The 22,031-nt window shown below is 53.4% G+C and overlaps 3 protein-coding genes and 1 long non-coding RNA gene across 6 annotated transcripts in view; 2 read left to right on the forward strand and 2 right to left on the reverse strand.

Annotated features, from left to right (window-relative positions):
• JPH4 (junctophilin 4) overlaps positions 1-7,297 on the forward strand; it is an 8,776-nt gene extending 1,479 nt beyond the window's left edge. Inside the window, exons 2-5 of the mRNA XM_008067769.2 lie at positions 1-503; positions 3,715-3,833; positions 4,190-4,722; positions 5,615-7,297. The exon at positions 1-503 is cut by the window's left edge and continues 7 nt beyond it. Of these exons, the coding sequence (XP_008065960.1) occupies positions 1-503; positions 3,715-3,833; positions 4,190-4,722; positions 5,615-5,698 (1,239 nt within the window). The 3' untranslated portion in view covers positions 5,699-7,297. The remainder of the gene's footprint in view (positions 504-3,714; positions 3,834-4,189; positions 4,723-5,614) is intronic.
• On the reverse strand, positions 6,532-10,057 carry LOC110596519. The gene is made up of 3 exons (XR_002482526.1): positions 9,946-10,057; positions 9,719-9,850; positions 6,532-7,437 (listed from the first exon to the last, which is right to left on the reverse strand). It is a non-coding gene; the product is annotated as an uncharacterized LOC110596519 (long non-coding RNA).
• On the forward strand, positions 7,567-16,053 carry AP1G2 (adaptor related protein complex 1 gamma 2 subunit). Of its 2 annotated transcripts, XM_008067770.2 has the most exons (22): positions 7,567-7,630; positions 8,029-8,233; positions 8,665-8,789; positions 8,930-9,071; positions 9,482-9,578; positions 9,746-9,822; positions 9,939-10,034; positions 10,736-10,816; positions 11,109-11,207; positions 11,374-11,429; positions 11,574-11,687; positions 11,828-11,968; positions 12,046-12,100; positions 12,182-12,304; positions 13,213-13,302; positions 13,391-13,518; positions 13,743-13,847; positions 14,170-14,293; positions 14,370-14,505; positions 15,195-15,358; positions 15,579-15,677; positions 15,765-16,053. In XM_008067770.2, exons 2-22 carry the CDS (start codon positions 8,030-8,032, stop codon positions 15,864-15,866), a joined length of 2,358 nt encoding a protein of 785 aa, XP_008065961.1. In that variant the 5' UTR covers positions 7,567-7,630; position 8,029; the 3' UTR covers positions 15,867-16,053. The 2 variants fall into 2 exon arrangements, with proteins under 2 accessions (XP_008065961.1, XP_021573150.1); XM_021717475.1 differs by lacking the exons at positions 7,567-7,630; positions 8,665-8,789 and having other exon boundaries at positions 8,025-8,107; positions 9,482-9,822.
• Positions 16,054-16,141: 88 nt separating this feature from the next.
• Positions 16,142-18,956, reverse strand: THTPA (thiamine triphosphatase). 2 transcript variants are annotated; one of them, XM_008067772.2, is made up of 2 exons: positions 18,110-18,956; positions 16,142-17,021 (listed from the first exon to the last, which is right to left on the reverse strand). In XM_008067772.2, the coding sequence occupies exons 1-2, from the start codon at positions 18,654-18,656 to the stop codon at positions 16,876-16,878; spliced, it is 693 nt and encodes a 230-aa protein (XP_008065963.1). In that variant the 5' UTR covers positions 18,657-18,956; the 3' UTR covers positions 16,142-16,875. The 2 variants fall into 2 exon arrangements, with proteins under 2 accessions (XP_008065963.1, XP_008065964.1); XM_008067773.2 differs by having other exon boundaries at positions 18,380-18,736.
• Between the last annotated feature and the right edge of the window lie 3,075 nt (positions 18,957-22,031).

Consider the following 22,031-nt stretch of genomic DNA (forward strand, 5'->3'; position numbering starts at 1 on the left):
GGGTTCTTCCGCCGCTCGCTGCTGCTCAGCGGGCTCCGGGCGGGCGGACGCCGCAGCTCCCTGGGCAGCAAGCGGGGCTCCCTGCGCAGCGAGGTGAGCAGCGAGGTGGGCAGCACCGGACCGCCGGGCTCCGAGGCCAGCGGGCCTCCGGGCCCCGCGCCGCCCGCCCTCATCGAGGGCTCCGCCACGGAGGTGTACGCGGGCGAGTGGCGCGCCGACCGGCGCAGCGGCTATGGCGTGAGCCAGCGCTCCAACGGGCTGCGCTACGAGGGCGAGTGGCTGGGCAACCGGCGGCACGGCTACGGGCGCACCACCCGCCCCGACGGCTCGCGCGAGGAGGGCAAGTACAAGCGCAACCGGCTGGTGCACGGAGGGCGCGTCCGCAGCCTCCTGCCTCTGGCCCTCCGGCGGGGCAAAGTCAAGGAGAAGGTGGACAGGGCTGTCGAGGGCGCCCGTCGAGCCGTGAGTGCCGCCCGCCAGCGCCAGGAGACCGCCGCCGCCAGGTGGGCGTCCGGCGCGGAGGCCGAAGCTGGGCTAAGAGGAGAGGGTGCGCTGGGGACTGAGAAGGTGTGGGGGGTGCCCAAGGGAGGACCGAGACCCAAGGCCTAGGACCTAGTGAGGAAGAGCAGGCCTGAGGCCAGGCAGTTGCAGCCCTGGGTATTTGGGGTGTTTATATCTGAGGCTACAGGTGGATGTGGGTGTAACTGTGGGTGCCTGGGTATCGGAGGGAGGTGGTGTAAGACTGTAAATGTGTCTCGGTGCCTTTGTGTGGAGATGTGTGTCTATGGAATCCATTGTTGTGTGGGGGGGTAGCGAGGAGCTCTGCTTTGTGCAGGCCCAGAAAGCTCTGTCTTGTCCCGAGTCTTCTTCCTCTTGCAGCTAGCTGATGCAGAATCCAGGCCTCAGGCTAGGAGCATTAGCCTGCCTGGAACAGGGACTGTCCCTTCCTAGCCCTATCCCAGCCTGACACCATCTCAGCCTTGGGCCTTGGGGAGATGTAGTTTGTACTGCTGACTTACCCACCTGAAAGACTGTTCTCTCCCAGATTTGCCTCCTCTGCCTTCTTGTATTCAGTTGATATAGGTTTGAGAGGAGAAGCCTTGCCCGTAAATGACATTTTCTTTCGGTAAATCAGATGACATGTCCATGCATCAGGTACCTTGCTATCTAAGGCAGTGCTGTCTAATAAGAGTATTATATAAGCCAAATACATAATTTTTAATCTTCTGGTAGCCGCAGTAAAAAATAAAAAGAAGTTGAGCATGCTGGCACATGCCTGTAGTCCCACCTACTCCAAAGGCAGGAGGATGGATTGAGCCCACTGAGACCAGCCTGGGCAGCCCAGCAAGACTCTGTCTCTAAAAATAAATAAGTGAATAAAAATTAAAAAGAAACGGGTGAGATGAATTTTAATATTTTTATTTAAACCAATATATCCAAAATATCATTATTTCAACCTGTAATCAATATAAAATTATCGAGCTATTTTACATTCCTTTTGAACTAAGTCTTTGAAATCTGGGGTGTGTATTTTACACTTAAAGCACATTATTTCCATTCAGACTAGCCATATTTCAAGTGCTTAAAAGCCACACATGGCTTATGACTACCGAATTAGATAGCACAATTCTAAAGGCAGCCAAAAATCTACTTGTAATGAGATTCACAGCCTCTTGATGTATACAACTCACACATTTTAATTTTCATATACTGAATTTTCTTTAAAAGGAATGGGGCATAATGGAGGAATTTTCTTTAAATCTGAGACATTTTCAGGAGGTCAGAGATCAGGATATGTCAAAATATGCTCCAATGAGTTTGTATAATAGGTGACTTTGTGTGTGTGTGTGTGTGTGTGTGTGTGTGTGTGTGTGTACATGTCAAACCCATAGTAGATGCTTGAGCCAGAGAATGTGCATCTACAGGTGTGTCAGAGTGTCTGGATATTAGAGTCCAGGGCCTTCAGCCAGAATAAGCAGAGGGCAGAGCACCAGAGAACATTTTAGGCTAGATAGAGTGTATGCATGTGCAGAAAAAACTGATCTCAGTAACTAGAGGCTCAGTCAGTGGGAGGAGGTTGGTTGGTCTCCCCAGCAACAGGCATAGCAAGCGTGATTGGCTGCCGGCTGCCATGGAAACAGCAGAGCCTCAGCAGCAGGTGTCTCTGCCAGGTAGCTTGAGCACAGACTAAGTAAGTCTACTACATAGGATTTGATCATCCATTGTTTCTTGTACCACAAGATACATCTCTTGTCAGTGTATCAGTTTCGTGGCTGCCAATAGGACTCACTCAGTGCAACCCAAGACCATGATCCTCATACCCTGCCCCAAAGCCTGAGTTTCAGGAAAATGCTAGTCATATAGAGTCTGAAAACCCTAGGACAGAAGAACAGAGTTATCCAAGATCCCTCCAAGCAGTCTCTAAAGATCCTTGACCCACCAGGTGAGGGGAGAAGGATGTACCATCTCTCAAAGGACATAATTAAGAGGTGAATCTAAGACTACAGTGGACATCACTACTTCCTCCTCATGCCCAGACTGCCTCCCTAAGTCAGATGAAACAGAGGAAGTCATGGATCTTGATCCATTCAAGCCCCATGGCAAGCACATCTGATTACCTCCATCTCTGCTCCTTTGTGTCCCACCCTTACTCAGAATTACAGAACTAATTTAATGATTACAAGGCATCTGTGATTAACAGCAGAGGGTGAAAGGGAAGAGAAAATTGAGGATGCATCTGACATCAGAGGGAGAACTGATAAACAACAATGAGGGAAGGAATGATAATGTTTCGAGATTACTTGCACCTAAGGAGCAGGGATGGATGGAAGGGGTGTTGTGGAAGGGGGACTAAGAGCTTACCCAGATGGCATCATCACAATTATGAGAAAGCATGCATATTAGCAGGTAGAGGGGATAGGATCATAGCAGAAAGGGGAGACCCACCCTTACTCCAGTTCCAGAGCCCAGAAAAGCATGCGGGGTGGGGAGGGCAAAGGGAGAACAATGTGAAAACAAAAGAGGCTGAAGGAAAGCAGGATGGGACATTCTAGTGTCAGGAAACCTATACTAGAAGAGGGAGGATTAAATAGTAAGAAGGGCTTGCAGTAGAAAGGGAGAGGGAGACAAAAGCTCCTAACACGAGGGAGATAGTGGACCCAGCAAAGGAGTAGGGGAGGTGAAGCTGCTAGGAGGGCAAGACCAAGGTACAGGGCTCCACAAAGAGGCCTGTGACCCCAGGGGATGTAAGAGGGCTTGGTAACAACAGGAGATGTTGTTTGCAAAGAGGGTGGCAGACAGCTGTAAGCACCAGGCAGGACTGTAGCTGATATGTGAAGGTAGTGCTCAGCTCTCACTGGGAAGGGAGCAGGAAAGGAATGGAGTAAGAGTTGGAGAAGGGCCTGGCCCCTGCAGCTGGAGAAAGGAAGTGTTACTACAGGACAGGATGCAGCGGTAGAAGGGTGTGAGAGGAGCAGGAGGGTGTGATGACGGCAGACACAGCCCAGGTCCAGGAGAGGAAACCAAAGGGGAGCTGCCCAGGCCTGCTGAGAAGGGGAACAGCTGGCCCAGTGAAGAAGGGAGAGACTAGAGAGGAGCACTCAGATCAGGAGGATGTGATGTGGTGGGACAGGGACAAGGGGGCTGGAGCGTCTGAGCAGGGGCTAATTTGAAGTAGGGGAAGTTCTGCTAAGTCCCCATCCTCGGCCCCAACAGGGCAGCAGACGCCCTCCTAAAGGCAGTGGCAGCCAGCAGTGTCGCCGAGAAGGCTGTGGAGGCAGCCCGAATGGCCAAACTGATAGCCCAGGACCTGCAACCCATGCTAGAGGCCCCAGGTGAGCTGTGGGAACCAGGGGGGAGGGGGCGAGCCCCTGGGGAGCTAGAGAGGCTCAGGTGTGGGAAAAGAGGATGGAAAGCCCTGCAAGGGAACTAGGGATGAGAAAGGCCAAGGTATCAGGGCTCGAGGGGCAGGAGGGTGGCCAGAGGTGGAGGCAGGGCAGGCCCAATTGTCTGAGAAACAGGACTGGGAATTTATGAAGTAGGGTGATGAGGGCTTGGGGGTCTGATGGTGAGAAGCCATGAGCCTGGGGACACTAAAGCCCTGAAAAGTGCCCAGGCAGGGAGATAAGGCTGCAGCCACTCCAGCCCAAGGCCAGTTGGGCCCCTCTGATTCTTAGCTATCCCTCCCCAGGCCGCAGACCCAGGCAGGACTCAGAAGGTTCCGACACAGAGCCCTTGGATGAGGACAGCCCTGGGGTGTATGAGAATGGACTGACTCCCTCAGAGGGATCCCCCGAACTGCCCAGCAGTCCTGCCTCCTCCCGCCAGCCCTGGCGACCCCCTGCCTGCCGGAGCCCACTGCCTCCTGGAGGGGACCAGGGTCTCTTCTCCAGCCCCAAAGCTTGGCCCGAGGAGTGGGGGGGCCCAGGCGAGCAGGCAGAGGAACTAGCTGGCTATGAGGCTGAGGACGAGGCAGGGATGCAGGGGCCAGGGCCCAGAGACGGTTCCCCACTCCTTGGAGGCTGCAGCGACAGTTCAGGAAGTCTTCGAGAGGAGGAGGGGGAAGATGAAGAGCCCTTGCCCCAGTTGAGGGCCCCAGCAGGCTCAGGGCCTGAGCCTGTCACCATGCGGGTCCTGAGGGGCCCATCCTCGAGGGGTCCTGATGCTGGGTGCCTGACAGAAGAGTTCGAGGAGCCTGCTGCAACCGAGAGGCCTGCCCAGCCGGTGAGACATCCTCTGTCCCCCTTTGTGCCCTCCTGTCCTCAGAGCCTTGCTGCCCACCCTTTTCCAGACCTCTGTCTCATCCCCTGAGGGGCTGTTATCTCTGTCTGGCTTCCTCTGCCTGGCCAGTCTTGGACCATATCCCACCTCAAAAAAATCGATAGCTTTGGAGCTGGAAAGAACCTTAGGGGCCTTCAAGTCCAACTCCCTCATTTGACAGATGGGGGAACTGAGGCCCAGAGCATTTAAAGCAACTTGCCCAAGGTTACAAACTAATAATTAACGGCAGCGCCAGAACATTTTCCCCTGTTCTCCTTCCATATCATTTCCAGCTCCCAGTTTCCTACTCCACCCCCACCCCCACCTCCGCACTTTCTCTCTTTGGTGCCCAGAAATAAAAAAGGAAAAGCTTGTTCCCTCCCTACCCTGACTCTCCCTCCCTCTCCTGGGAAGAAGTCGAAACAGGGAAGAAGGCAGAAAACTGGGAGAGGCGGAGTTTGCCCAGAACCCTCAACTCTGATTGGACTCCAAGCCTTCTCCTGTTTCCTGGCAACCACATCCTCACCCCTTCATCCCTCTGCCTTACTGCAGAACTGGCTGCTGCTGCCAATGTCTGCTACTAAGGCCAGGCACCTCCTGCCTGGGCCACATGATTTGCTGGTGGGAGGGGAGTGGAGGGAGGAGGGAAGAAGGGCTGTCCCTGCCTTAAAGGTGCCAGGAAAGTGAGGCCCTGCCTGGGAGAAGAGGAGTGTTTTGTAATCCAAAACAAAGGCTGGAGATCCCCCTTCTCTGGCCTCTGTGGGAAGGTACCTGGAACCTTTTGGCTTCCAGCCAGGGCAGGAAGGGGGGACCTGGTCCTCAGGGACTGAGTCGGCTTCCCTCTCTGTCTCTCTAGGGAGCTGCCAACCCCCTGGTGGTGGGAGCCGTGGCCCTCCTGGACCTCAGCCTGGCGTTCCTGTTCTCCCAGCTCCTCACCTGAGGCTACTTCCTGGCCTAGTTCTGGCTTTGGTTGCCTGCCTCTTCACCCCTTTGACCTGCCTTTTTCTCTTTTCCTCTTCCTGGTTGTGTTTTCTCCTATCTTTCATTCTCTTTGCCCTTTCTTTTCTGTCCCCCTTTATTTTTATCTCTTGCTTTTTCTTTCCTTCTCTTCTTTCAGATTCTCTCATTTATTCTGAATGTCTCTGTCTTCCTCGCTCTCGTCCCTACCCCAATCCCTTTCTCTAGATTGTTTACATATGAAGGGCTTTTCTCTCTCAGAGTTGCTCTCTTCTCTGAGACACACAAATCTAAGTCAGACCATTGCCCCCATGCCCTCCCCACCTTTTCTTTAGACCCTAACTTCACTGAGGGTGGGGGTTTGGTGTCCTGAGGAGACTCCTGGAAGCTGAATGGAGAGGAGGATGAAAATGAAAAAGGGGCGACTGAATGCTGGGCAAGACACTGGCTGAGCTGCTGTGGCTCCCTGGCCCCGAGAAGCTTGGTGTCCCTCTGAGGCCTAGTGAAAAAGCTGCAGGAGGTGCAGCCTTCACCTCCTACTTTGGAGGATATTATCTCACCTCCAAGCAGTGAGCTAGGTTCTTGCCTAACTCAATCCTTCCCCAAGGGAGATAAGGGAAGTGAAAAGTAGACTTACTCCCTAGGAACTCTTTCTTTCCTCATCAGCCAGTCCCTCCTCCAGCACCCTTTGGTGGCATGCCATGCCAAGAGCAATGTGTAAAGGAGCAAAAAAATATCCAATGCAGTCAAGTCCACCCCCTCCCAGACTTTGCAACTTCGCCACTCACCTCTCCCACCCCTCCGTCTCCCTCTAATAGTTTATTTGGTTGGTCTGGACTCACTTGTGGCCTTTGATTAAATTCCTAAGGGGCCTGAAGAAGACATTTCTACTGCAGAGGGTTAGAGGCACTTGAGCAAGGCCCCCACACCCCAACTCTGGCAGTTGGGGTGGGGGAGGCACTTCTTGGGGGTAGAACTGGACAAGATAACAGGAGCTCACCAGGAAGTAGAAGCTGTGACAAGTTTAGTAGTCTCAAAATGGGTTATGTCTCTTCCCCCATCACATCAGAATCTTGTGAAATGGGAAAACAACAGAAGGAGGGGATCCGAGGAAGCAGATCTCTCACACACTTTCCAGGCAGAGCAGAGGTGGGAGTCAAACCCGGGTGAGAGGTGGATGGAGAGCCCTGTTTGAGGTTGTTGTGGCTGATCCCTGGTACTAGCTTTTTCCCTGGGAGCAGGAAGCCCTAGGAAGAGGGGACTGTAGGGTCCCCAGGGGATCTTTCCTCCCTCCCCTGCATGAGGCAGAGGCAAGCTGCCTGCCAACCCCCTCCCTCAAGGAATGGCCTTGCCCAGGAATGCCCAACACATACCCTCTTCTTTTTTTCTAGTCAAACTCTGTTTACTCCTTGGCCTGCCTCCCTCCTTCCTCCCTCTCAACCTTTTCTTCTGATTTCTATTTCATGGAATTTGGGATTGAAGTTAAACTACAACAGTGCCGCCAACACCAAGTCTTGCAGGAAAAAAAAAATACAAAGAAATTTAACAAAAAAATATATTAATAAAAAAGTTCAAAAAAGGGGGGGGATTGTCATCTCCTTTGGGGTGCGATGGCTTCAAATCCAAGCTCTCCGAGGCTCTCCGGGTGGTGAGAATGTACGAGGAGGCCTCTTGGGGAACCCCAGGCCTACCCTCCTGTCTCACCGCCCCAGGCAATAAGAGCTCCTTCCCCTAAACTCTAAAGCCGGAGGCCCGAGGTTAGAGGACTCAAGAGAGCTCAGCAGGCCGGCCCAGGAAGGGCGGGGTCCCGTGGTGGAGGCGGGGAGAGGGAAGGCCCAGACTAAGCACCAACCCCCGCTCGGCCCTGTACCAGGAAGCACCAGGGGGTCAGGAACGGAGTTGAGACAGAAGCCAGGTAAGGCTGGCGCCCTGGGGTGGGGAAGCTGCAGCTGCCTGAGGTGGGATTGGGGTTAGGAGTCCCGAGGAAGAAAGAGCGCGGGACCTTGGAAGGAAAGGAAGGGCCGAGCTAGGGATGGGATACCATGTGTGGGGAGGAAAGGGCTGAGGAATGGGCGGAGCCCTGGAGCATGCGCATTAGGGACGAGTGCAGGCACGCATGCGCATTGGGAGGGGTCTCCTCCGGTGGTGGGATCGGGGCGGAATTTGGAGACTCACGAGGGGAAAGGGAAAATGTAGGCTCAAACTAGAGTGAGTGCAGGACTCGGGCTCTTAGGGTCTTGGCACAGGACAAGCCTGGGCAGAAAGACCAGGCACCCTCGGTGTTCCCCTCTCCACTCCCGGGCTCTGCCTCAGGATGGTGGCGCCTTCGCTGAAGCTTCAGGATCTAATCCGAGAGATTCGCGGGGCCAGGACTCAGGCCCAGGAGCGGGAGGTGATCCAGAAGGAGTGCGCCCACATCCGGGCCTCCTTCCGCAATGGGGACCCTCTGCACAGGCACCGCCAGCTGGCCAAACTACTCTACGTCCACATATTGGGCTACCCTGCCCACTTTGGACAGGTACTGGCCTGGGATACCGCTCTCCTGACTTTGACGAGGAAGACTAGTGGGGCAGGGTTTCGGACCCCTCACCTGTTTGTGGCCTGATTTTTTTTTTTCTTTCTACAGTTTTTGAGCTCTCACAGCACGCATCCCAAACCTCTTTCCCCATTACAAGCCACATTGGACATCAGCTGACCTGAGCCCTTGATTCTCTGGCTAGCCCTGGTCCAAGGCACCTCCTCCTCTTCCCACCCATCCTCCTCAACTCCTGGTTCTTTGAAACTACCCACTAACGCCTGAATCTCCTAAGCCCCTCCTCTTGTTGAAGGGAGGGTTATGAGCTATGATGCCCCACAAGTTAATCTGGTGTTAAAGAGGAAGATAGAACAGGGATATCAGTGCCTCTGGTTCCACCCCTGCCCCTTCCTGGCCTGTCTCCTTCCCTATAGATGGAGTGCCTGAAACTGATCGCTTCCCCCAGATTCACAGACAAGAGGGTGGGCTACCTGGGGGCCATGCTTCTATTGGATGAGAGGCACGATGCCCACCTGCTCATTACCAACAGCATCAAGAAGTGAGAGGGTTCTGGGAGTCACTTGGAATCAGGGAGATGGGAGAATGGGGAGCTGGGAAATCCCATAGGGCTGCCTGTGTGGGTACTGGGAATGATTGGTTTTCTCAGAGACTTGACAGACCATCCTCCCAACCCTGCAGTGACCTGAGCCAGGGGATTCAGCCAGTACAAGGCCTGGCCCTGTGCACTCTGAGCACCATGGGCTCTGCTGAGATGTGCCAGGACCTGGCCACAGAGGTGGAGAAACTTCTCCTGAAGCCCAGCCCCTATGTGCGCAAGAAGGTGAGATAGCAGGACTCTAGGCACTTGCACCTCCAGAAACTATCTCCTGTGTGCCATGTAGTAGAGGTGGGGTGCCGGGCTCAGTGGCTCAGCCTGTAATCCCAGCACTTTGGGAAGCCGAGATGAGTGAATTGCCTGAGCCCGTGGGTTTGAGACCAGCCCGGGCAACTTGGTGAGACCTCATCTCTACGATAAATAAAAAATTAGCCAGGTGTGCTAGTGCACGCCTGTAGTTCCAGCTATTGGTAGGCTGAAGCGGAGGGATCACTGGTTGATGCTGGAGTGGTTGTGAGTGTGCCACTGCACTCCAGCCTGGGCGACAGAGTGAGACTCCAACTCAAAAAAAAAAAAAGTAGAGGTGGGGGAATCCATCCCCACAGATCCCTGTCTGAGGCCCCTGACTCCTGCAGGCCATTCTGACTGCAGTGCACATGATCCGAAAGGTCCCAGGGCTCTCCAGCATCTTCCTCCCACCTTGTACTCAACTGCTTCACGAGCGCCACCATGGTAAGCTTCCATGGGGCTTCCCATCCTCTGCTTCAGCTCTGGCTATGGACAGAAGAAGTAAAAATTGGATGAGAACATCAGCTCACAAGAGAAGGGTAGTACACACACACACAGTAGATTCTCCCTTGCCCCTGGCCCACCATTCACTTCCCATGCCCTGACCCCAGGCATCCTGCTGGGTACCATCACGCTGATCACCGAGCTCTGCGAACGAAGCCCTGCAGCCCTCAGGCACTTTCAAAAGGTGGGCTGGCAAAGGGACAGACCTGGGCCTGGAAAAGAGGGCCGCCAGGGAGGAATGGGGTTTCAGATAGAGAGGATTAAGAAGAATGCCCAGATAAGGTTGTGCCCTCCCTCCAGGTGGTACCCCAGCTGGTGCAGATCCTCCGGACCCTGGTGACAACAGGATACTCCACAGAACACAGTATATCTGGAATCAGCGACCCCTTCCTACAGGTGGGCTGACCTTTCACAGCTGTATCCCTAGAACAGAGAGGGCATGGCAGTAAGACCATGGCCAGTGGTCACCTCCCAGAGAACACTTTGGCTCATTCATGTCCTGGATGAGGCAAGCAAAGGATTGCCCAGGTCATCCCAGAACCAGTAAGGGGAGGGGAAGTCAGAAAATACAACTGTGTCGAACACAGTGGATCACGCCTGTAATCTGAGCACTTTGGAAGGTGGAGGTGAGAGGATTGCCTGAGTCCAGGGATTCAAGACCAGCCTGGGCAACTTGACCTCGTCTCTACAATAAATCAAAAAAAAATAAGCTGGACGTGGTAGCACGCACCTGTAGTTCCAGCTACTTGGAAGGCTGAGGCAGAAGGATCGCCTGAGCCCAGCAGGTCGAGGCTGAGGTGGCCATGAGCATGCCACTGCACTCCAGCCTGGGCAACAGGGTGAGACTCTGACTCAAAAAAAAAAGAAAATACAGTTTGATAACAATTTTACAAAAAGCTTATCCTAAACTCCCTGGCCTCGCACACCTCTGATCCCCTCCCATGACCCGAAGGACCCACAGAGGTACAGAGGTGAGAGAGAGAGGGGCAGAGGCTCTAGGAAGCTAGCAAGAACTGTACAGTTTTACTCATGGTTGAATTTTTCTTCTCAGCCTCACAATGCTTTATCCTCTGAACCCCTCCACCTTTCAACCTCAGGTCCAGATACTTCGTTTGCTTCGGATTCTGGGCCGGAACCACGAGGAGAGCAGTGAGACCATGAATGACTTGCTGGCCCAGGTGAGGGACTAGGGAGGAGATGCTGATTAGGTGTGTTACTCTGTGACCCTACCCTGGACATCCCTCACATGGCCACTCACTGCACAGTGGTCATTCAATCGACTGTCTCCTCTAGACATTGAACTCCATAAAGGAGGAATAGTCTGTCTTAGTGCTATTGCCCCAGTGTCCATGCTGACCCTGGCAAATAGTGGAGGCTCAAGGAACTTTGTTGAAGCATTGAGAGATGACTTGGAGGAGACCGGAGAGGACAGAGCTCTGTGCAGATGCATCTCCTCTCCCATCTACTCAGGTGGCCACTAACACAGACACCAGCCGAAATGCTGGCAATGCGGTCCTGTTTGAGACAGTGCTCACCATCATGGACATCCGTTCTGCAGCTGGTCTACGGGTATCACCCCATAAGACTCCCATTGTGGCCCCACCCACCACCCTCCCCCTACACACAGGCCCTGTTCACTGGTCTTTCCCTACCCCTATCATCCTGTGCCATGTGGTCCTACTACTGAATGAGCAGTTTGCTCCTTCCCTGACTGCCCCCACTGTTTGCCTCATAGGTCCTAGCTGTCAACATTCTTGGCTGCTTCCTGCTCAACAGTGACAAGAACATTAGGTAATAATCCCAGGTGTCTGGCTAGGCTGTGCACTGAGTCCCTGGCCCTCTGCTCGGCTTCCTCTCTTACCTCTATACCCAGGGCAGGACAGGGGATGGGGGCTGAGAGCTATGACACGATAGGGCCTCTCCCACCCTGACCAGGTATGTGGCCCTGACATCATTGCTCCGGCTGGTGCAGTCTGATCACAGTGCTGTGCAGCGGCATCGGCCCACAGTGGTGGAATGTCTACGGGAAACTGATACCTCCCTCAGCCGGTAAGCAGAGCTAGAGGGACAAGGGAGCAGAGCAGAGAGCCAAGACCCAAGCCAGCTCAGAGCAGCTGGAGGGTAGGGCCTGAGTCATGGAGTGGGATGACCTGGGCTACCCACATGGATACCTATCTTTCTCCTGCCAGAAGGGCCCTGGAACTAAGCCTGGCTCTGGTGAATAGCTCCAACGTGCGAGCCATGACACAGGAGCTACAGGCCTTTCTGGAGTTCTGCCCTCCGGATCTACGGGCTAATTGTGCCTCAGGTATCCTGCTGGCTGCAGAGAGGTGAGGTGCCCAGAAAACAGAGAGGATGGAATCCGGGGAAGGTCAGTACCAGGACTGATGAGCCATATATTCTCTAGGTTTGCTCCAACCAAGCGGTGGCACATAGATACCATCCTGCATGTGCTGACAACGGTGAGGCAGAAGCTAGACAGAGAGCTGGGCAGAAGTGATCAGGGTTCACCACACTGACTTGGCCATGTTCACCCCCTCCAGGCAGGCACCTACGTACGGGATGATGCAGTGGCCAACCTAATCCAGCTGATTGGGGGTGCCCAAGAGCTACATGCCTATTCTGTGCGCCGCCTCTACAGTGCGCTGGCACACGACATCTCCCAGGTACCATTCCCACCAACCTAGGCCTAGGGCTGCCCAGCCGCTTTGTAGCCTATCCTAAGCTACGTCCTCCCCACACCAGATGCCTAACTATTCTCCCCAAAAGGTCACAGCCATCTGCTTAATGCAGGAGACACCCAAGGACAGAGCCCTGGTTTTAGTTAAAACACATGGGCTTCAGGCCAGGCGCAGTGGCTCACGCCTATAATCCCAGCACTTTGGGAGGCCAAGGTGAGAGGATTGCTTGAGCCCACAGGTTCTAGACCAGCCTGGGTAGCTTGGTGAGACTCATCTCTACAATAGATAAAAAAAATTAGCTGGGCATAGTGGCATGTGCCTGTAGTTCCAGCTACTTTGAAGGCTGAGGCGGAAGGATCACCTGAGTCCACTGAGGTGGCCAAGAGTGTGCCACTGCATTCCAGCTTAGGTAATAGAGTGAGACTCCGACTCAAAAAAAAAAAAAAAAACCTGACTCGGGTAACCTACTGGCTGTGTAACCACAGGTGACTAATTTAACTTTATGCTCCATGTACACTGCCTACCCTTTCTATCCTATTTCCCAGAGCTGTCCTGAGGATTAAGCTAGATAAAAGCTCTTGTATTGGGTTTTATTATTACCTTGAATGTGGATGAATTAACAGATGCCAGCTAGTATCTATATCCCCCTTTCCATGTTAACTAAGTAGATCTTTCCCACATGGGAGGGACCCTCACTCAGCCTTGGTCCTTTGTGGTCAGGCCATGTAGTTCTGATGCATGGCCACCAGAGGGCAATGGGAGCCCAGGCACCAGACAGAGCAAACTTTCCCTTCCCCACACTAACTCTGCACTGCCTAAAGGGATAGTGCCTGTTCTGGAAGTAAGGAAGGGACCCCAGACACTGTCCCAGCAGTGTTCCTTATCCCACGCAGCAACCACTGGTGCAAGTGGCAGCCTGGTGCATCGGGGAGTATGGCGACCTCCTGCTGGAGGGGAACAGCGAGGAAACTGAGCCTCTTCAGGTGAGACCTACGTTGAGGGTATGCTGAGAAGAGACTCGTCAGGGAAGCAGGACTGGCCCAGGGTCACTACCTGTGTCTCTGTCTGCAGGTGGGAGATGAGGAGATATTGGCACTGCTGGAAAAGGTGCTGCAGTCTCATATGTCCCTACCAGCCACCCGAGGATACGTCCTCACTGCCCTCATGAAGCTCAGCACCCGGCTCCCTGGGGACAACAAGTAAGAAGGGGTCCCAGCCCCTTGAGAGATGTCCTTTCACTGTGCCCACCTGTTTCTGAGCTTCTCCCCAGGCACATGTATCCCTACACCCACCCTCACCCCCAGTCCTTAAGTTCTTGCTTTTAAGCCAAATCTTGGATATCTTCCTGCCCTGCCACATCCTGGAGTGGAAGGGCAGGGCACACTGCCACTGCCACTCACACACTAACTACACTGTGGCCCAGCCGCATCCGCCAGGTGGTGTCCATCTATGGGAGTTGTCTGGACGTGGAGCTGCAGCAGCGGGCTGTAGAATATAATGCACTCTTCCGGAAGTACGACTACATGAGGTACGTCACCCGGCTGCAGTGCAGGACCCAGCCCCTGCTCTCTCCCAGATGCCCCTTTCTAGGTACAAGAGTCTCATCCTCACCTGCATCCTTCCTCATCCACGGTGGGAACCTCCTCTCCACTGTTCCCTGAAGCTAAGCTGGCTTCCCCAGCTTCTTTTTCACCTGAAAACCAGCAACATGCCATCTTAGGAAATCAGAAGAGCATTTCTGACCCACCATGTCCCCAGGACTCTCATGTTCTCGGCCCTCCCAGATGCCTCTTGTGAACGGCCCAGCAACCAGCCACACAGAGGGACACACTTGTATTCCATCTTCTCAGGGCTGCCATCCTTGAAAAAATGCCTCTTGTGGAGCGAGGTGGCCGCCAGGTGGATGAGGAAGCAGAAGAAAGCAAAGAAGCAGCCCAGCTTTCAGAAGCAGCCCCTGTGTCCACAGAGCCCCAGGTGAGGAGGCTGGGAGCCTTGGGTGAGTACACAAGGGCTTCCATATCCTGCCCTGACCCTTTTGCCCTCCCCCCAGGCCTCAAAGCTCTTGGATCTGCTAGATCTCCTGGATGGACCTTCTGGGGATGCCCAGCATCCTCCCCCACTGGATCCCTCCCCAGGAGTTGCCCTAGGCCACCTCCTTGACCTTCCCTGTGAACCTCCACCCCTGGGTAAGCCTCAGCAAAGATGAGATGTCTTAGAAGTGGGTGGAAATGTGCTGGTTCTCATTCTAAGCCAAGGCCTAAGACTCATAGAAACTATGAACATGGGAGTTTCCTCCTGGGTGCCCCCCTGTCCCACCGCCACCTCAGTAGTAAAGGGTTAATTTAGTCACACCAGTGTCCTGGCCACCCTTCAATTTGTTGCAGACTTCTTACCCTAGCCTGCAGGGCCCTGCTTCCTTTCCAGTCCTTCTCACACCATTTCCCACTGCCCACTTCACTAGCCCCCTCTCAGTTCCTCACACCTTCCCACCCTTGGCATTTCATGTTCTTTTTATATGGAACGTTCCTTCCCTAGTACATCGAATGACCAGCTCATTCTCACTCTTCAGGCTTCAGCTAAAATGTCAGATGCCTTTCCCTACCACTGCTATTTAAGTTAGTTCTTCCCAGTTATTCTGGCATAATTTATTTCCTTCAGACCACTTTTTTTGGTCTGTGATTACCTTGTTTTTTTATTTCTTTCCCCCCACTAGACTGTAAGCTCCGACCTCGTTTTCTTGTCTGCTTTGTCACTAGCATCTCGAGTAAGCATCTAGAGTAGCACAGGGCCAGTAGGTGCTCACTCAATTTTTGTTGAATGAATGAACATGTTATCTCCAGCCTACACACTGAGCTACCTCTCTTCCCTACTCTAGCTCCCATCCCAAATCTCAGAGTGTTTGAGCGCAAGGGAGTACAGCTGAATCTGTCTTTCATTCGACCCCCTGGGACCCCTGCTTTGCTCTTAATCACCGTCACTGTCACCAACTCCTCAGGGGGTGATGTCACCCACTTCATCTGCCAGGCTGCTGTGCCCAAGGTTTGTAAGGATCAGGGTCAGAGGTGACCTGGGCATTCCAGGAGAAAAGGCCATTAAGTAGAGGAGGTGGGTGGGAGACGGGATGAGATGGGAAGGGAGCAATCTACAGAGACAACCCGGGGAGCTGTGGGAAGGAATTTTGGAATCCACTGGCTATGGAGGGCTTGCCTGAGCCTAGCCTGCTGCCTTTCTGTGTTCTGCCCAACCCTCCCATGTTCAGAGTTTTCAGCTGCAGCTACAGGTTCCCAGTGGGGACACAGTTCCAGCTCAGGGTGGCCTCCCTATCACCCAGCTCTTCAGAATCCTCAATCCTAACAAGGTGAGCTTTGGGAGTCCCTCAAGGATAAGACCCAGGGGTGGGAAAAGCCATGGGTGCTTATCCTGGTCTTTGCTCTCCTATTCTCAGGCCCCCTTGCGGCTAAAGCTGCGCCTCACCTACAACCACTTCGGCCAGTCAGTGCAGGAGATCTTTGAGGTGAACAACTTGCCTATGGAAACATGGCAGTAATTGTCTCCACTCAGCCTGAAATTTTGTGGTGTCTCAAACCCCAGGGATCCTGAGCAGCTTGGAACCTTCAACTGAGGGCTACCAGCAGGTGGCACTCTGGCCCTGCATTTGCCACTGCAAAAACAGGGGGGCCTGTCCCCCTCTCACAAGCAATGAAAGCCCAATAAAGCCTGAAGGGAGAGGAAAGTCATATTTGGGCATATTTGAAGTAGAAAATGTGTACAAGTTATGAGTAACAGCAAAAGAAGAACTTTTTTTTTTTTTTTTTTTGGAGAGACAGGGTCTTGTTGCCCAGACAGGTCTCAAAGTCCTGGACTCAAGCTCCCAAAGTCCTGGGATTACAGGGTGAGGCAATGCCTACCCCAGAAGAACCTTCTTACACAGGAAGTACGAATCTTCCCGAGTCTCTCTTAACAAGGAGGGTTTTTCTTTCTACCCCTCTCCAAGGAGGGGAGCAAATTTGCCCCTAAACTTCCACAGAAGGCACTGTACCCTCTGGGCCAGTGCTAGGCACAGTGGCAAGATCAAATCAGAATCTAGATTTCTAGCAGGGATTCCCAACCATTTCCCCAACTTGCCGCTATTCCCTACACCCCAAGGCAGGGAAATCCCTGCTGCCTCCCCTCATCTCTAACTCAGCTGTAAGGCGGTTTAGGAGCCGCTGGCAGAATCAATGGCATCGACCAAGGGAGGGGGGATGGCAAGGGATTTTCCTGTGCTTAACTACTGATCACGGCTAAGTGGAAATCCTATAAACACGAGCGGAAATCAATGGAGGCTGCTTAGCGGCCAGGGGAGAGGGGCGGCCCACAGATTGCATCTGACGGATGAGGGAGAGGAAGCAGCCCAGGGAGGGCTCCAGGAAGAGCAGCTTAGAGTAGGGTGAAGAAACAGAGCTGTTGAGAGAGGAGTCACTGTCAGAAGGGAAGCTGAGGGCAGAGACAGAGTGAGCCCAGGAGTGAACCCTATTAGACCCACAGTTCCATTCCCCTTCTAGGAAGTGACACCCCTAATCCAGGATGCCATCAGGATGTTTAGTCCCCTGTGGCTTCTCTCTAGAGCCGTTCACTTCTAGCAGGCGCTGATAGTCTTGAGGCCGGAAGCGTTGTAGGTACATGATCAGCTTGGCAGGTGCTTTCTCCTGTGCTGGCACACCTACAGAGAAAGGACAATGAGGAAAGCAGCAGACAGAGCCACAAACGTTTTGGATCTGCTCCCTGCCCACCCAGCCAAGACCCCAACATTGTTTCCAAGGTAGCAGTGGGATTCTGAATGCCATCCACCCAGCTGTAACCCACCAGCCCACTCCCTCACTGGCCTGTGGAAGAACCTAAAAGAGCCACTTCAGGCAGAAGTGGGGCTGGAAAGCCATACATGAGCCTCTGCCCCAGCAAGGAGAAATTATAAACAGGCACCCAGGCCCCATGAAGACAAAGGATGCATCAATATCGACTTACTTCAGTTATCACCCCGTCCCCCATTCAAGATTAAAGCCCATCTAGGCAGGCCAAAGCTCATTAGCTTGGTAATGAAGCACTTGGTACACATAGTAACCAAGGGCTGCAGAAAAAAAGAGGAGAGATGAAGCTCTAGCCATGGGATGGCGTTCACACAGAATTCTCACCTGTATGTAGTATACATAGGAGCTGCCTATTACCAGTGTCTGCTAGTGCTTGGCAACTTGTTGGGCACATAGAAGGGAACTCAGAGTATGTTTGCCAAGGAGGCTCAAACAGCACTCCGGGGCTGTCAGGCCCCATGGGATACGCAACCCCCTGCTTGTGTGGATGAAATGTCTGCAAGGGAACTACACCCAGGAACAGAAAAATCTGCCAAAGCTTACCCCACTATCTCACATACAGTGTTGCTGCCTGTTACTAACACCCAACAGGACAAATTAAAAGAGGATCTAGGTGGTTGTGAAAAAAGGATAGCCGTTTGGAGGAAGGAAGGGTCAAAGCAGGAAAATGACCCATGAAACAGAAGGAGACCAAGTAGAGGTATGAGGCCCAAATGAGACAGGACGACTAGGATAAAGATTGGAGATGCATAGAAGGATTAAGCTACTTTTAGAGAGGAAGCCAGATCTGACAGAACTCTAAGCAAACTGGGTCCTCCAGGAAATTGCTAAAACAATTCCTGTTACAAAGATAATCCAGAGCCCTCCCCGCTCAGTCCAGTGGGTGGCTCCTGAAGAGGAAAGTGGGGAACAGGGAAAGCACAAAAGGGCCTGCCTCCCTCACCAAGCATGCTGCTGAGTCTGTGGATCTTCTCTAGGGCAGCTGGTACTTCAGCCTCCTCATGCACCAGGACCTCTACCTCGCCCACAGCGTAGCCAAAGTCGGCTGTATCCAAGTCCACCCTGAGCGGCTGCTCCTCTTGATCCGCTCCCAAGAGCACCAGCTTCCAGGCACTCCGCTTGGTCACGAAACTAGCCACTTCCTGCAGGCCCAATGAGCCCAGGACAGCAGCCACACCTCCAGCCCCCAGGGCCTCAGCCCCTAGCACCTCACAGAGCTGGGCCACAATTGCAGGTTCAGCTGTGAGTTCTATATACTTAGTGTGGGGTCCCAAGACACCTGCTGCTCCAGGACATTTGAGCTCCCATCCACTATTCTCTCGTTGGCGCAGCCAGTAGTCAGCCCGCATGAGGCCCAGCTCAGAGTTGTCATAGTAGGTGTCTCGGAAGGTGACCTGATGCTCCAAGGTGCCGCCCAACTCCTGCAGTCGCTCCTCTATGCCAGGCCCTGGAATGAACTTTCGCTCCAGCTCAATCAAGCCAGGGGCCATGTTACCTGCAAGTGGTTGATCAACAAACAGTCGCTGAGCTCCCAAGGGTGCAAAGCTTGGTGCTCAGCCCCGCGAGGCGACAGCTCAGCACAGACCCGTCTCTGGAAGAACTCAAGAGGCGCACACACCCACACACACTGTCGCAGAACTCTGCTTGGGCTACTGCCCTCTTCTTTCTGTCCCGGTGACAAAAAGTCCCGTCTGTGATGTTTTAAGGCTCTGACAATGACAGGTCTCCAGTGAAATCCCTTCTACTGCGGATGATGTCCTCAATCCAAAGGGCTCCCGGGAAGCAGGCCGCCAGCATTTGTCCTTTCAACGCCCCCTCCCTACGCCTTGCCACCCCGAGAGGCCAGTGGCTCCCTGCCCGGGATGACCCACCGTTCCCCACTGCAGTACCGGCCAGCAAAGCCTCGGGTCTCACCTCAAAACCCGAGGGTCTCCCTCTCGCGGGACCCGGAGATGGGGGGAGGGACCCACGCCACACCCGCGAGGGATGCCGGGAGCAACTCCTGACCCTGGGCCTCTGTCCGGCTCTCCGCGCGCCCGGCCGGAGCCAGCACCAGCGGCCATATTAGGCCCATGTGGCGGTGCCGAGGGCAGGCCGGGGCCCGAGAGACCTGCTAGGTGGTGAGGATCCGCGACCCCCGCAGTGGGCAGGGCAGAGAGGCACTCCTCTTGCGCTCTGCTCCTGGTCCCCGACCCCTCGCAGCTCGCGAGGGTTAACCCGGGTCTCAGGCCTCAGGCTGAGCCCGGCACCCTGGGGCCCGGATGCATGATGGGAGATGTAGTTCCAAAGGGAGACTTTGCCTTCTCGCCCCACCCGTCGCTATGGCGACAGGAAAGCTGCAATTGGTGCCTGTGGGACTCTACCCAAAGTTGAACTCGGGCTGCAGGGGTGGTGGGGAAAGTCGAGTGCAAGAAGCTCAGGCCGCAGTCGGGTCGCCAACCCCCTCCCAACGTAGGCAGATGGGCCTGGCATAGCAGCCACTCACACGCTGTCCGGCAGATATCTAATGGGCTATTAAGACTGCCCGCTAAGCAAGCCAGTGGCAGTGGACTGGGATGGGAGGGGCAGGAGAGAGGGTAGTTAAGTCCAGTTTAGGTATTCTGGAGTTTTAACGGGGATCGAATACATCTTGGCATGAATGCTCAGGAGAAGCGTGGGTAGGAAGCTTTCTGTGGGAGGAGGAAGTGGTATTTTGGATGAGAACTAAAGAAGTGATGGAATTTCAACAGATGAAGCACAGGAATAGCATGAGCAAAGGACCAGGAACTGGAGAGCACCTGACCAGTATATAAGTAGAAGAAGAGAAGGTTAGAAGTGTAGTTGAGGGGCAGGTTGGAAAAGGCCTTGAGTGCCAGACTGAAGAGTTTGTCAGTTTCCAGCAGTCCTTGAGCAGATTTTGTCAGGAAAAGAACTACTCACGTTCATTTAAAATACAGGAAAGCATGGGTTTGATCCTTTGACTGCTGTGGCAGACAAAATAGGTTTTTTTCTTAAGCCCTCTGAGGACTATGGATATCTGGAGATTTTAACTGTGTATCGGACCCTCCTAGTGAAAAAGCTTGTTGAGGAACAGTGGCTCTTGTTAACTCCCGGGCTCCTTCCTATGATGGGTGAGAAGTGGCAAGTTCTTGTCACCTGCCCTCTCTCCAGTATGTTTCTGGAAGGAAGTACTAACAATGGGAAGTACTGTAGGGAGAAGAACTGTGGGTTTAACGACATGGCTTCTTAAACTTGGACGTACCCTTCCCCCCACACTCCATGTCAAACACCATTGGTTAGGGAGGGAAGGAACCCCAGCCCCCAACTCCTCTCACAGTTCTGCTTTTCTTTTTTTTGAGTTGGAGTCTCACTCTGTTGCCCAGACTGGAGTACAGTGGCCGCTCCTGGCCTCCGCAGCCTCGACCTGCTGGGATCCGGCGATCCTTCCGCCTCAGCCTTCCAAGTAGCTGGAACTATAGGCGCGCGCTACAACGTCTGGCTAGTTTTTGATTTATTGTAGAGATGAGGTCTCACCAAGTTGCCCGGGAGGGTCTCAAACTCGCAGGCTCAGGCAATCCACTCACCTCAGCCTCCCAAAGGCGCAGGATTACAGGCTGAGCCACCGAGCCCGGCTACAGGTCTGCTTTTCATCTATCCTTTGCTTTTCAGTTTTGTTGACCCGGGATAAAGACCTACTATTTGTCCAGTCCAGTAGGGCAAAGGCAGCAGCTTAATGGAATGCAAAAACCAGACTCCAGAGCCAGACAGACCTGGGATTGACTTTCCGATTCACTTCTAAATATTTGGCCTTGGGCAAGCTACTCTACCTCCCTAAGCCTCTGCTTTATCATTGGGAACATATGGACTGCCTCAAGTGACATGTGAGGATTCAGTAACAAACTGTCACATAGTAGAAACTCAGACTGTTTCTTCTTTTTTACATGTGAACTTCACGGTTTTGTTGTTGTTTAAGAGAAGTCAAAAAAACAAAAAAAGAAAGAAAAACTAGCTGGGCATGGTGGCACATGCATGTAGTTCCTGCTACTTGGAAGGCTGAGGCGGAAGGATCTCCTGAGCCCAGCAAGTGGAGGTTGCAGTGGCCATGAGCGTGCCACTGCAATCCAGCCTGGGTGGCAGCGAGACTCTGACTCAAAAAAGAGAGAGAGAGAAGTAGATTGTAGGAGCTAGTGTGGGCTCTGGAGCCAGACCATTGAGTTTTGAATCCTAGCACTATCACTTATTGGCCATTCAACCTTGGGCCGGCTAAGTCACTTGTTTGTGCCTTGGTTTTCTCAAATCAAAAAAAAAAAAAAATGGTACTAATAGTGTCTATCTCACAGGCCTGAAAGGAATAAATATACATAAAAGTGCTTGACATTGTCCCATGCACTCAATAAGTCTTAGAAATTATTATTAGAATATAGGAGTACTTATGAGAGGATAAACTAAAGATGAGGAGGAACCAGAACCTCTCCCCTCCCTACCCAGCTCAGGGACTACCAGGCCACAAGGGGTGGAGGAGACAGAAGCTCTTAGAGACTTCGGAGAGAAGTGAAAGAGAAGGTTCTAGTATCCAATCAGAAGGGAAGAAGAATAATAAAGCAGGAAGAAGGGGGTGAGAAAATAAGAGATAGGCCTTGGGTGGTTCTGAGAAGCAGGCAGAAGCCAGGGCTTGCTCTAGAGCGGATTTACAACAAAACATATGTATGGTTTCTAGAGGCAGAATGAAGAGGAGGAAGAGACGGGAACGAGTTTAAAGGGGCCTGCCCTCTTTGCAGGCATCGGCTTTCACCCGGCGCCAGAGTCGAGGCGGCGGCGGCCGGCCACGCCGCCTGGCCCGCGCCCGGACCCCGGGCCTGGGCCTCGGGTTCAGCGCGGCGGGCGGG

Source organism: Carlito syrichta, unplaced genomic scaffold, assembly GCF_000164805.1.
Source record: "Carlito syrichta isolate Samal-C Ts95f unplaced genomic scaffold, Tarsius_syrichta-2.0.1 Scaffold309773, whole genome shotgun sequence".
NCBI lineage: Eukaryota > Metazoa > Chordata > Mammalia > Primates > Tarsiidae > Carlito > Carlito syrichta.

Coding starts and splice junctions, on each gene's coding strand:
- AP1G2 (XM_008067770.2), top strand. CDS start 8,030: ATGGTGGCGCCTTCGCTGAAGCTTCAGGATCTAATCCGAGAGATTCGC. Junction 8,234..8,664: donor ACCCTGCCCACTTTGGACAG/GTACTGGCCTGG, acceptor CCTTCCCTATAG/ATGGAGTGCCTGAAACTGAT. Junction 9,823..9,938: donor CCCTCAGGCACTTTCAAAAG/GTGGGCTGGCAA, acceptor CCCTCCCTCCAG/GTGGTACCCCAGCTGGTGCA.
- THTPA (XM_008067772.2), bottom strand. CDS start 18,656: ATGGCCCCTGGCTTGATTGAGCTGGAGCGAAAGTTCATTCCAGGGCCT. Junction 17,022..18,109: donor CAGACTCAGCAGCATGCTTG/GTGAGGGAGGCA, acceptor CTTTCTCTGTAG/GTGTGCCAGCACAGGAGAAA.